Source organism: Pinus tabuliformis, chromosome J, assembly GCF_031772625.1.
Source record: "Pinus tabuliformis cultivar Carrire ecotype Pingquan chromosome J, CPIR1, whole genome shotgun sequence".
Taxonomy (NCBI): Eukaryota; Viridiplantae; Streptophyta; class Pinopsida; order Pinales; family Pinaceae; genus Pinus; species Pinus tabuliformis.
Window position 1 is genome coordinate 932,956,409 of NC_142295.1, and position 12,336 is coordinate 932,968,744.

The following is a 12,336-nucleotide window of genomic DNA, read 5'->3' on the forward strand; positions in this document are numbered from 1 at the left end:
ATCTGTAGTTAGATCATCACAGCATCATAATTAATTATCCATGCCAAAATTAAAACAACAATTAACGTAATTATTACACCTTTAATTAGGGATTCAAAATGGGAACGTTACAAATACTTACCTATGACTTATAGAGTAACTCCAGAGTCATCTCCAAGTATACAGAAATCACTTGAACGACCATACAATGGACCTGTGCCTTGGAGATGATGTGTTTTATTATTACTAGTAACAAATTATAATGTGGAAGTTTAGTATTTCAAAATTGAGTATTATAGGAATTAGTCAGGTGGACCAATCACCTATGTTTCATCATCAATAAAAACCACACATATGCAAGGGTACAGGTCACTCAATCCTTGAAAAAAAGGATGGATTGTTATACTTACAACAATTTGCCAGGTCCTACAGGAGAACAGAAGAAATGAATATCTAATAGTTGACCAGTTCTAACTTCTAAGTGGGAAAAGGATTACAATCATATTAGATATTTCAAACTCTGAAATATAGAGGGTATGGATAACGCCTTGCAAAACCAAGCCCTAAATGAATTAATGATTGACCACAATCGAAATCTCTCCATAAAACTATAGTAGAAAACTGTGCAACACAAAACAGAGAACGTATGTTTACAAGGACACCACAAATAAAATTAACTTTCACAGAGGCCTGAAAATTAAACAGCAAACTATTATCTCATCTTTCTGATGTTGCCATACAGCAGTGCTATTCAGGAAATTCTAGTTATCTAAATGAAGTAATCTTCACACTGAAAATATCCTATCAGCAGTGTTACTTCAACCACTTAAACAAAAAACCTTCCTTGATGAGACTTTCTGATTCATTTGCACATTACACATGCAATAAAAAAAAACCACCAAAGAAGATGTCACCTGCTTTTGGCATGTAATATAACTCTCTCCCCAACCACCAGAAGGAAGCTGCTTTGAAAGAAGGAAATCGCAAGCTTTACGAATTCTTGAACAGTTTTGGTAGGTTTTTCCAGCAGCCTTTAAACCCAGAATACCAAACCATGTACCATATGTGAAGCAGACTCCCCACGAACCATACCTGCGAGAAGGATGTTCCACCGACATGAAATTGTTTTCACTTTCAGTTTCGAAATTGCTTATTACAATTACCTAGTTGGAGCAATTGAATTGAAATTTTAAGACTTTAACCAGTTGAAAGTTCTAACTTTATCACTCGAACTCCTGATTATCTAAAAGCATGTTTATGAATTTTCCACCTCAACAATCAGAAAAGTGCACAAGGGATAAACAAAAACACAATATTTCCATAAACGAGAGAAAAAATGAAGTAAAACTTATTATGTCCAGTAACAACCACTAATGGCTTATGAGATTGCATGATTGCTACATATATAACCACAGATAGGGAAGTTTTTATCAACAGATTCCTAAACACGAGAGTGGAGATAATATGAAATATTACATTAGCACTGCTGAGAATGAATATAAATCACAGGGAGGACAGGATAGGTTGTCCATGTTAGACTCTCAACTATATCATTTCTCATTAGGTCATTTATAGCACTTTATACATTTACTGTAGTTTATTCACTTAACACTTGCAGTGTATGGAATTTGTGCTTTGCACACCTAACACTTGCAACGTATGGTCTATGGAATTTGCGCTTTGCACTAGCCTTGCATGAACCTATCATATATATTTTTGCACCTTGCAATATCTATACACAAAGCTCACCTTAGCACAACACAAGGACTAAAGTCCTTTCCCTTGAGTGTCCCACAAATGGTCTGGATAGATGATTTCAAGGACCCTAGTCTAGTCTTAGGGTCTCATTTGATTAGTCTCAGGGCATTAGGTTCTCATTTGATATATATTGACAGTGCTTTGGACGTACTGCCAATATATATCCTCCCAGATCATCATAATCATTCCCCCTTTCAAGGCGAGAAGATTTGGAGAAGCATCCAAGGAAAACAATTAAGGTGCAACATGATCATTGGAGATACCAATTAACAATATAAGCAAAGAAGCCTCAGAATACTAATATCATTTCCAACCTGAGAAAATATCTCTGTTCGTTTAGATGTTTATGTAATATGATGACCTGCTATTTGTATAGATTTGCATGGATCATAAAGAGTGCCAAAGCTAGAGCTGCTAGATATCCACAATAGAATAAGAAACAAGGAAATAAAAAAGAACATAGAGGACTGATGTAGTAGCAACAAATTGATATTGAAGCATACAGATGGGATGGGTAAAACAAAAGAGAAAAGAAATAAATGGCACCAAAACACTTGAAAAGGGAACAAATTATACCAATTTAGCTCATAGCATTACAATTTGTCTGAAACATTATTGCACGTCTCAAGTAGCTTGTAGATAGTGCTGTACGAAAAAACTAGTACAAAGAAATAAAGATATGAATTGTATTAACTTCCAAAGATGAGGAAGGTGGTCAACGGAATTGAAAATTACATTATTTGTATTACAGCAAGACAATACGTCAAGCATCCCCAATCCATGTTTATGAGATAACTCTAAAATGTTAAAAACGATAGTAAATATAACGAGGTAAAAATAAGTACAGGTTTCATATTGGACAGCTATAGACCATTAGCAGATCCGCCTATCCTCATCAACTACCATATGTTCTCCCCGGAACTGTAGTGCAATTTAGATTTCCATGGGACTGCAGTAAAATTGGTAGTAGTGCCGCAAAGATTTCACTACATGACACGAAATTTCATATTTCACTAGATGATGCAATCTACATGCAACTTCAAATATTTTGATTAATGTCTGAATCGAAATATTTGATTCTTGAACAAGCATTATCATCACTGCAGCCCTGCTTTCCATGTTTTATATTATTGTCTATATGATTTTAGACTATAATTACCAATGAAAAAAGAAAAAAACATCAACACATAGCTCTAACAGAACATTTTTTCCTATTTAAATCAAATTGGGAAAGGCATGCTTCCTTTTTTAATAGTCATACTGATGGGCATTTCTTTTAACATAAGATCTTACCATGAACCATCAGGCCTTTGCATATTTTCAATGTACCGACTGCCATTTGAAATGCATTCTTCTATTTCTTTACGAAGGTGCTGTGGATGCAGTTTCTTAAAAAGTGCAAGAGCTTGAATTGCTGATGACGTGCATTCCACATACCTGAGAATTGCACATATATTTCAAAAGAATAAAAAAAATTAACCAGCAGATGTTGCAAATGACATAATACACAGAAAACATGTAAACAGAAATAACACAGAACTATTTCATATACTTACGAATGGTCAATACAAAATTCTCCAAGTATATCTGCAGGGTTGAAATTCTGAAAAGAATAGAGCCAAGGGGTGCACATTAAGTCTTGGCAGAAAGATAACGATAATAATCAGCCTTAGAGTCATACAAAGCATTTCTATTAGGGATAACCTTGGGCAGTGACTAGTAAGTTATTTGTAAATCTTCATAATTTATGAAACTGAATGAAATGCTTTAGAGATACGAAAGTGTACTAGTACAAAAATCTCCAAGTATCTCTGCAAGATCGAAATTTTGGAAAACATTAAGCAGTGGCTATTGTCTTATAAGTAGTTGGTAAATCTTCGTAATTTATGAAACTAAAATATTTATCTCTAAATCGCATACTTTTGAGATATCATAGCATACCATACAATTATGGGAAAATTCCATGTGCAAGATATTCTGTCATGCTTTATTGATAAAATTGCAGGAAATATCAATGGAAATTTTTTACATATCCACAAATAGTTTTTTCCTTTATTTTGGGACGATTGGTCAAGAACATACAATGCAGAAAAGTTGGTTAAGGGGTTAGTTTAATAAATTACCGCATTAATAATATTATTAGGCATTTGACTAATTACATATAGATATCTGATTCAAATCCGAGAAATGTCATCCACTGTCAGTAGCATCCCTGGATTTCTTCAAACATTATAAAAAAAGGAAAATAACCCCTAAATGTATCCCTGTTATCTCCATCTTCAAGTCGTATAAAAGCATTTGAATATTATAACATAGTTTACAGATAAGTCCTTTATCTTTTAATGTTAGGGACAGCACAATTCATATCATGTAGAGAACTGAACGCAACACAGCATGCCAACGCACAATATTCATACATAAAGAAAGCACAAAGCAAGTAAAAGGACATGAGTGGATCAATCACAGCAATCTTTCTTAACAAAAACCTTATGTTATACAGAAAATTAATACGTACAGAAAGAGAAGCAATTACCTTAATACCACCAGCACTGAATAAGCAGACAGAGATAGATTTTTAGCGTCCTGAAAATGCAAACGACTTTGCACATACCCCGTCTCACCAGAAATTTTGAGAAGTGTAGGAAAAACTTGCGCTTCCTTCGAAAATACACTTACAGTACAACTTCAAAGCAATCACAGGAAACTTTAAAGCACTTACTGTGAAATTCTTTCACTATTTCATCAATTCTTTGTACACGGTTCTCTATGTAAGCCATACGTCAGACTCCTACGCAATTCCCTCAAAGATAAGAGGAGAGCAGATCTTCATGAGAGGATAAACTCATCGTGATGACACCAGATGCTTTCTTCTCATACAAAGGTATTTGCTATGAATAGACAGAAGGCGCGACAATGGGATCTTCCCTGTCTCTGATTGTCACAAATATTTTTATGGAGCATTTTGAGACCATGGCCCTTAATTCGTGGCATCATAAACCAAAATGTTGGTATCGGTTTGTTGCAATACTTTCATAGTCTGGTCTCATGGGCTTCCTTCCCTTTAGGATTTCCTTAATCACCTCGACAGCCTCTCTTCGCATATCCAATTCACTATGGAATTGGAAGAGCATTCCTCCCTACCATTTCTGGATGTCCTCATTACCGTGCTTCCTGACAGTTCCCTTTCCTTCCAATTGTATCGCAAGAAAACCCACATAGACGGTTACCTCCATGAAAACTCTCATCATCACCCTGTTAAGAAGTTAATCATCCTTAAAACCCTCTTCAATAGAGCTGTCAAAATTTTCGATCATCAATTTCTATCCAAAGAAAAAGCTCACCTAAACAAATCCCTTATCAACAATGGCTACTCTTCATCCCAAATCAACAAAGCCTATAGATCTAACTGTTCACACTATCCCAAAGACCCTCTGCCCCCTCTGAGGGCTCTCTTATCTCTTCCTTATATAAAACGAACCACTGATAACATATCTAGATTCTTAGCCAAAAAGAACATTAAAACCTTATTTAAACCTTTCAAAACCCTAAAACAATTATTCATCTCTTAAAGATAAGATGTATCCAATGCTTGGTCCCAGAGTTTGTTGAAGTTTCCACACCCTCTAGGTCTGGTCTATGCCCTAGCTAGCAACACAAACACGCTAGAGATGCCCAACCAAAAACAACTTTGCACAGCAAAATATAACAACAATGAGATCAACAACAGTACACAAGATTTTATGGCCCAAAACATGTTCTTTATTAGTCTTCAAAAAGAAAGCCATAATTTTCCTATACCAGGGATTATGGCCCTTTATAAACCCCAGTACAAAACTATAATACATAGTCAGTCCTTTGACCAATACAACTAGGGCTAAATCCTAGTCCATCAGGCTCTCATCCTCCCTCAAACATCGACTGTCCTTTGTAAAAATTCGCTTGAAATGCAGCGATTGGAAATTATTCTTCTAACAATAAAATTATTATTCAGTGTATTTAGTTATGGCAAAATAATGAATAATTCACACTGCAATTTTTTCACAAATAAAACACTGCGAAAATAAAATGTTGAAAACTAAGAAATGCTAGCACACATATAAAAAATGACAACTATTTTTGGATGATTGTCCCCAGAAAAACCCAATGTGGGAAAACCGGTGCAACAGCTAAGGGTTTGTATTATTATGCAGTAGTGAGAAATTATGAGTGCAATCTTTGAATGCCCAACTAGCTATCCAATCAACAAGATCTGATAAAAATATTAAGAGAGAAAATTTCTCTCTCTCCACCTACAATCCCGACACTTGACCCTGTCAAAAAACTGGTTGTCCAACCCCTGCATAGGCCCTTTTGTGCCAATGTTGCATAGACACTCACATGTGTGGCTCTATTCTGGCTCTAATCAAGTTATCCTACATGTCTTTGTTGGTAGAAGTGACACTCCAAACCTCTGGAAGACTTTCCCAACCTTTGGAAGCCGAATTGACTCCCTCTCCAGCTAAATCAAATTGATGTGTTGAAGCTTTTGCGCGGGCCTTGTGCAGCTTCAGAGTGGAATACTTCTGTCACTTGCTGTTGTCTCTCTGGAACTGGAAAACTTCCTTCGGATTCACTGTCTCTGCCCCTCTCTATCTATGTGTCCCCTCTCTGGCTCGAACTTTTCTAGTTGAATGTTGCTCTCAGGAAAATTGAACTACCAAGGGAAACTCGCTCTCCAAGTGTGTTTCTCCATCTACCCATCGACCTCATCTTATAATCTTCACTTGAGTCTTCAACGACCAAGATTACAACTTAATCGGTAGTTGAGATCATCTCCAAGTCGATCCGTGTGAGTTTCTAGAGAATTGTCACCTTTCTCAATTAATTACTATTAATTAACCAGTTTTCCTAAGTTAGACTTAGGAAAAATTTAAATAATGGTCAATTAATTTAATTGAGCTATCTCTAGGTGGAATTTCCATAAATGATTTCTGGTTTTGGAGAACTCATGTGTTTTAGCCTCTCCACAAAGTTTGAGACTAGAACACCATCCAATGCTACAAAAAATAACACTCCCTCTTAGCGAGGAAGGTGTGTTCCAATTGTCTCCATAACATCCTCCCCATGTTGCTAATGTTTGACAACTGTAGCTACCTGCCACTGTCCACCAACCACTGCGATAACTCTAATTCATCTTCTATCAACTAAAGCTGAACCATGCTACATCTATGTTGCTGTTGAAACTGCACTGTACAAACTGTACTGCTGCCAACTCTGCATCTGCAGTGCAACCCAACTAACATTCCCTCTCACTGTTATTGCTGCTACTGCAACCGAGAAGCATCCAAAACACTTTGTCCTTGCTACTGAAACGGGTTCTCCACTATACCCATCTGCTCTCTAAAGTAGACAAACTTAGCTCTTCCTAGAGCTTTCGTGAGTATATCTGCAACCTGCTCTTCTGTGGGAACATATTGTAGCTAGACTGCTCCATGTTGCACAAAATCTCTAATGAAATGACATTGAATATCTATGTGTTTGACCTATCATGAAACACTGGATTTTCAGAGAGCTTGATGCAACTTTGATTACCGAGAATTTGTTTTTGGAAATTCCACCTAGAAATGACTTAATTAGATTATTAGTCGGTTTTTAAATATTTCCTAAGTCTAAACTTAGGGAATATGACTAATTAATCAAAATGAATTAAGTTAAGATGTGAATGTTCTAGAAATTCAGACGAATCGATTCAAGGTAATCCTAGCCATCGATTAAGATCTAATCTTGGTCATTGAACTCTCAACAGAGGATTATAAGAAGAAGTCGATGGGGCTTGGAGAAAACACTTCAGCAGTTCGATTTCATGAGCAGATCGATTTCCAAAGTAGCAACAATTAGTTGTCGGAGAGAGAGCCCGTGAGATAGAAGCAGTGATTGAGCTGGAGGGACAAGAGTCGGAGGAAAAATTTTCCAGATCCGGGAAGACAACAGCAAGTGAGTCGAATTATCCCAGAGAGGCAGCGTTGAGGGGCTGCTCAGTGCTTCAGTCAAGCAGATCGATTTGGAGAGGAGAAAAATTCGTTCTCAACTCCAGAGGCCGGGAAGGAGTCCCAGAGAGTCGGAGAGACGATTTTCTCAGCATCCAGAGGAAGAACGACTTCATTTAAGCTCAATCCAGAGAAATCCATCCAACTAGCTACGTAGAGGTTGACGCAGTGCTCTAGGAGGCCGAGTTTTGATAGGGAAAGTCTAGCTAGAGATTGCCTGTGGGAGAAGGGTAATTCTGTTAAAATTGGCAACTAGGGTCAAACTCCATGTGGTTCATATTATTTATGGCAGCTGATATTTTTATTGGATCCCTCTCATTGAGAGGTGTAGGATTTGTTATCACCCCAAGAAACTCTCCTAGGTTATATATCAAAGATGCTCGGGAACATTACAAACTCAACAAAAATGTTGGAAAATGGTGGATGAATGGAAGAAATGATGCATATTCAAGCCAGATAACCACTTCTACTATGCTTAACCTCAGACATGGGTGAACACCCCCAGACTACAAGGCTTTAGACCACCAATTACTCACAGTTTAAGGAAAATGTGATGATGGAGAATACTGATCACACCAGCAGATGCACAGGACCCTGTGATAGCCAGCTGCAACCAGTTAAAAGATCTGTAATTCTATTTCCTAATGCTCAAACAAGATGACAGCTCTCTGGCACCAAGTAAACAGAAACCTGCATACATATTCAATGAAACATACTAGATTCTAACACAGAGGTGGGATGACAGCCCCTCTAATGTTAATCATCAAGAGCACATGAAAAAATGCATAACAGGCACAGCCTGGAACAAAGAAGAAGTGAAAAGTGAGCAATTAACAGCAAAAGAAGCTTGCATTAGCTGAAAATGAAGACCAGACGCTGCAGGTATCACAGTGGTTACAGTCTCCAGAAGTTGAACCTTACATCAAAATAACATTCATCAACCATCAACCCCCATTACATTCTGCTTTTGGGTATATATAGAGTTTATTTACAAAATTGCTCTGCTAACCTATGCGTGGAGGGGTCATAACTGACCACCAACCACATTTACTATCAGATATGGTCTTTGATACAATTTGATTGTTTTAATGGACAAAATGACCTTTCTGCTACTCTGCTGTACTTCACGAATAGGTGAAATGCCGTGTTTATCTACTCAAGGCTGTCCTTCTCGTCCTTGGCCGTGCTGTTCTTTGAATGTGGGAGCTGAGGATTTAATGCACAGAGTATTGAATTATGGACTCCTTCCTCCTTCAGGTGCACTGGACTGCCAAAAACACGAAAATTGCGTTGAAAACAAACGAGGAGTTGAGAATGAATGCTAGCCATTGGATGGCTTAGATGGACAGCCGAGATCTGATGGCAGGAGGCGATGGAAGACACAGAGGCGCAATTGATTATAAGCCGTCGGATCTGATAGATTGGACGACAGAGATCGGGTTACGTGGGCTATCGGAAGGTATATGCGCGGGAAGATTATAGGCCGTTGGATTCGGGCTGGGATGATCGGATAGCTATTGGAAGTGAGAGCTGCGCGACGGTTAACAAGCGGGAGGACGTACGAGAGAGGGCGGTAAGTGGTTTCCCCGCACCACTTTTGGAGCTGTGGTGATATTCGTACCATGGGGCACGATGCAATAAGAATGAGACGCGTCGCTAATGGGACGGCGAGGAAACTGCTTTCCTCGCGGGCTATCATATGTCCAGGTTCGCGGGGCAGGAGCAGCGTATGACGTTGGATCACAAAGAAGAGGATCGAACGGCGGTGGATAATCGCGCACGTGCTCCGGGTGATGTGACAGGTGAGGGCCCGCCGATAGTATTTTTTATATGCACGCGGTTATATAATCCACGGACTCGTAGGTTTAGCTTTGTGCCCAAGACCAGAGGGAAAAGGCGTTATACGAGGTTTATAGGGTTTATAAAGGAAAATGAAAATAACGAGGTTAAGGGAGAATACGCGAAAAACAGAGGAATGGGGAGTTATAAGAGTGTAAGCGGAGTGATAAGGAAAAGGCGAGTTATGGTGCAAGGTCACGTTATCGGGGTTTTACAACATTTAAACCCAGCACCCGGGGCTAACAGAACACGACTTTTACACTAAATGCAGGTGTAAAACAGAGGAAGTGGGGTTTATGGAGTTATAGGGAAAATGAAGGAGGAAGCAGGAATAATTGTTCCAAGCCTTATGCAACCAAAACTAGCACTGCTTAACCTATTTATATCCATCAAATGTCGAAGACAAAGCAGAGCTAATAGGATTGATCTAAAGATCATCCGATTCCGACAAGTATTTATGAAGTTATGAATTTATTTATGTTATGGACAAATTGTTAAGTCAGCCAGCAACTTATGTAGGCTCAGAAGCCCAACAGTCATGTCTATTCAACCTCTACATTTTAGTATAAATAAAAGAGGACTTTAAGTCATTTCTACACACACTTGGATCTCTTCCTCTCTCTACTTGTCTTTGGGTTTTAGTAGGAGGAGAGACCCGAAGGAAAAGCCAGAAAAGCCGGAAAAGCCGAAATTGCCGGAAAAGCCGAAACTGCCGGAAAAGCTAGAAAAGCCAGAACTGACTTAAAATCCGAAATCGCTGAAAAAGCCGGAAAAGTTGGAACTGCCGGAAAAGCCGGAACTGCCAGAAAAACGAGAACTTCCAGAAAAGTCGGAACTGCTGGAAAAGCCAGAATTGCTAGAAAAGCCGGAACTGCCGGAAAAGCCAAAAAAGCCAAAAACGCTGGAAAAGCCAGAAAAGACGGAACTGTCGGAAAATCCGGAAACGTCGAAAAAGCCGAAAATACCGGAAAAGTTGGAAAATCTAGAAAAGCCGAAAATGTCGGAACTGTCGAAACTGCTGGAAAAGCTGGTACTACCGGGAACTGCTGAAACAGCCGGAGCATTGGCCTCCGAAGGAAGGCAGCATGATGTATGAGATCATGGGCAGCATAATAAGCAGCATGATGATATGAGCATGGACAGCATAATGATGAATGAGATCATGAGCATGGGCTTGATGATGAATAGGACCATGGAAGATGCAGCATGATGAGCAGCATGAAGATGAGAACAACTCAGTCATCAAGGTTCAATACATGTGATAGTACAGCAAGTTGTCACACGGTAATGTGCAGCAAATAGACGAGATGCAACACTATGATAGGTGAACGAGTCACCTTAGAGAATCAGTTGAAGCAATATGTCTTCAACTGATCTCATGCTGATATCAAAAGTCAAAGTGATTGACTTCTATTGTAAATGTACTATCTCTCTCACTTTCTCTACTAAACTTTGAAGAACATAAAAGAAGAATTGATCAAGGGTTTCCCCACATTGGGGTTTGTCCCTGGCTAGCGCCACATCTTGTGTCCTTTTGTCTTGGCTTGTCTTTTGCAATTTATATTTATGTTCTATCTGCAGTTTACTTTATGTTGATGTGATTGCTAATGTGGAAAAGAAATTGAAATAAATTGCTCTAGCATAGAACATACCTAAAATTAACATGGTATCGGTGTTGAGGTGAAGACAATGCCCAAGCAAGAGTGAAAGAGCAATCACCAAAGACAATAGGTACAAGACAAAAGGATCAATGGGTTCCACATCTCTCTTCTAAGTTCACAAAGGGTGAAGTCGAAGCAGAACATATTATTAGAATGGCGTAGCAGAGGTTTTTGATGGCCCATCTAAAGATCACTTCATTGGGAAGTTCGGATCTAAGGGTGGAAGGAAAGGCGGATGCCTTGGTTGCAATAAGTTCGGCCATTATGCGAAGGAGTGTCCGAAGGTAATGCAGGTCATCAAGGAAATGGTCGACTCTTCAAAGAAAGCAAGGAACCCCGAATCACTTTTATGTACCTGATTGCAAGAAGAACCTGGTGTCCATCTTAGAAATGGAAGTCAAAGGTTTCAGGGTGGCACTCATCGATGGAAAGGTACGTGTTTGGAAATAGAATTTTCAAAGATGTTTTTGAGTTCAGGGTTGTATCAAATTGCAGGAAGTCCACTGGGGACCATGTCCATTGTCACGTAGCACTGAAGGTCTGTGAGTCAGATGGTGACAGGGATGCCTGAATTCAAAAGGAGCATGAAAGTACATGTCTGAGATGTACCGAAGGAAAATCTTACAAGGGGACCATTCCCCTCATGTAGCAGGTCCACAGGTCTGGAACAACCCAAGGGGTCTGAGATTGATAATCAAGAATCTCGCATATGCAGGTGGAAGAAAGCCCTCTATGGCTTGAAGCAAAACACCCTGGGCATAGTATGAGAGGATCAATAGCTGTCTGATAAAGCTAAGATTCACTAGGAGTGAAATGGATCCAAACCATCTGAAGGTTGTGGATGATAGACCTCTCATACCAGCACCTTATGAGGACGACCTACTTCTAACAGGTGCAGACCCTCTCATTTGCAGAAGTAAGAGGGAGTTGGATTCCAGATGTGGAATGGTGAACTGCAAGCCTGTGCCTACCTCAAGCATCTTAACTTTCAGAAGTTATATGGTAGTGATGTCGGACCAGATTTGGGAAATGCCTCTGAATCTCATAAATTCATTCGCATTGATGTTCTTGGT

The 12,336-nt window shown here is 39.0% G+C and overlaps 1 protein-coding gene across 3 annotated transcripts in view; it reads right to left on the minus strand.

Moving 5' to 3' along the window:
* LOC149229834 (cycloartenol synthase-like) overlaps window positions 1–12,336 on the minus strand; it is a 403,955-nt gene that overhangs the window by 105,788 nt on the left and 285,831 nt on the right. For all 3 annotated transcript variants that reach the window (XM_089378753.1, XM_089378752.1, XM_089378754.1), the window contains 3 exons: window positions 3,294–3,340; window positions 3,031–3,174; window positions 894–1,071 (listed from right to left, as the gene is read on the minus strand). In XM_089378753.1, coding sequence (XP_089234879.1) covers window positions 894–1,071; window positions 3,031–3,174; window positions 3,294–3,340 — 369 coding nt within the window. The remainder of the gene's footprint in view (window positions 1–893; window positions 1,072–3,030; window positions 3,175–3,293; window positions 3,341–12,336) is intronic.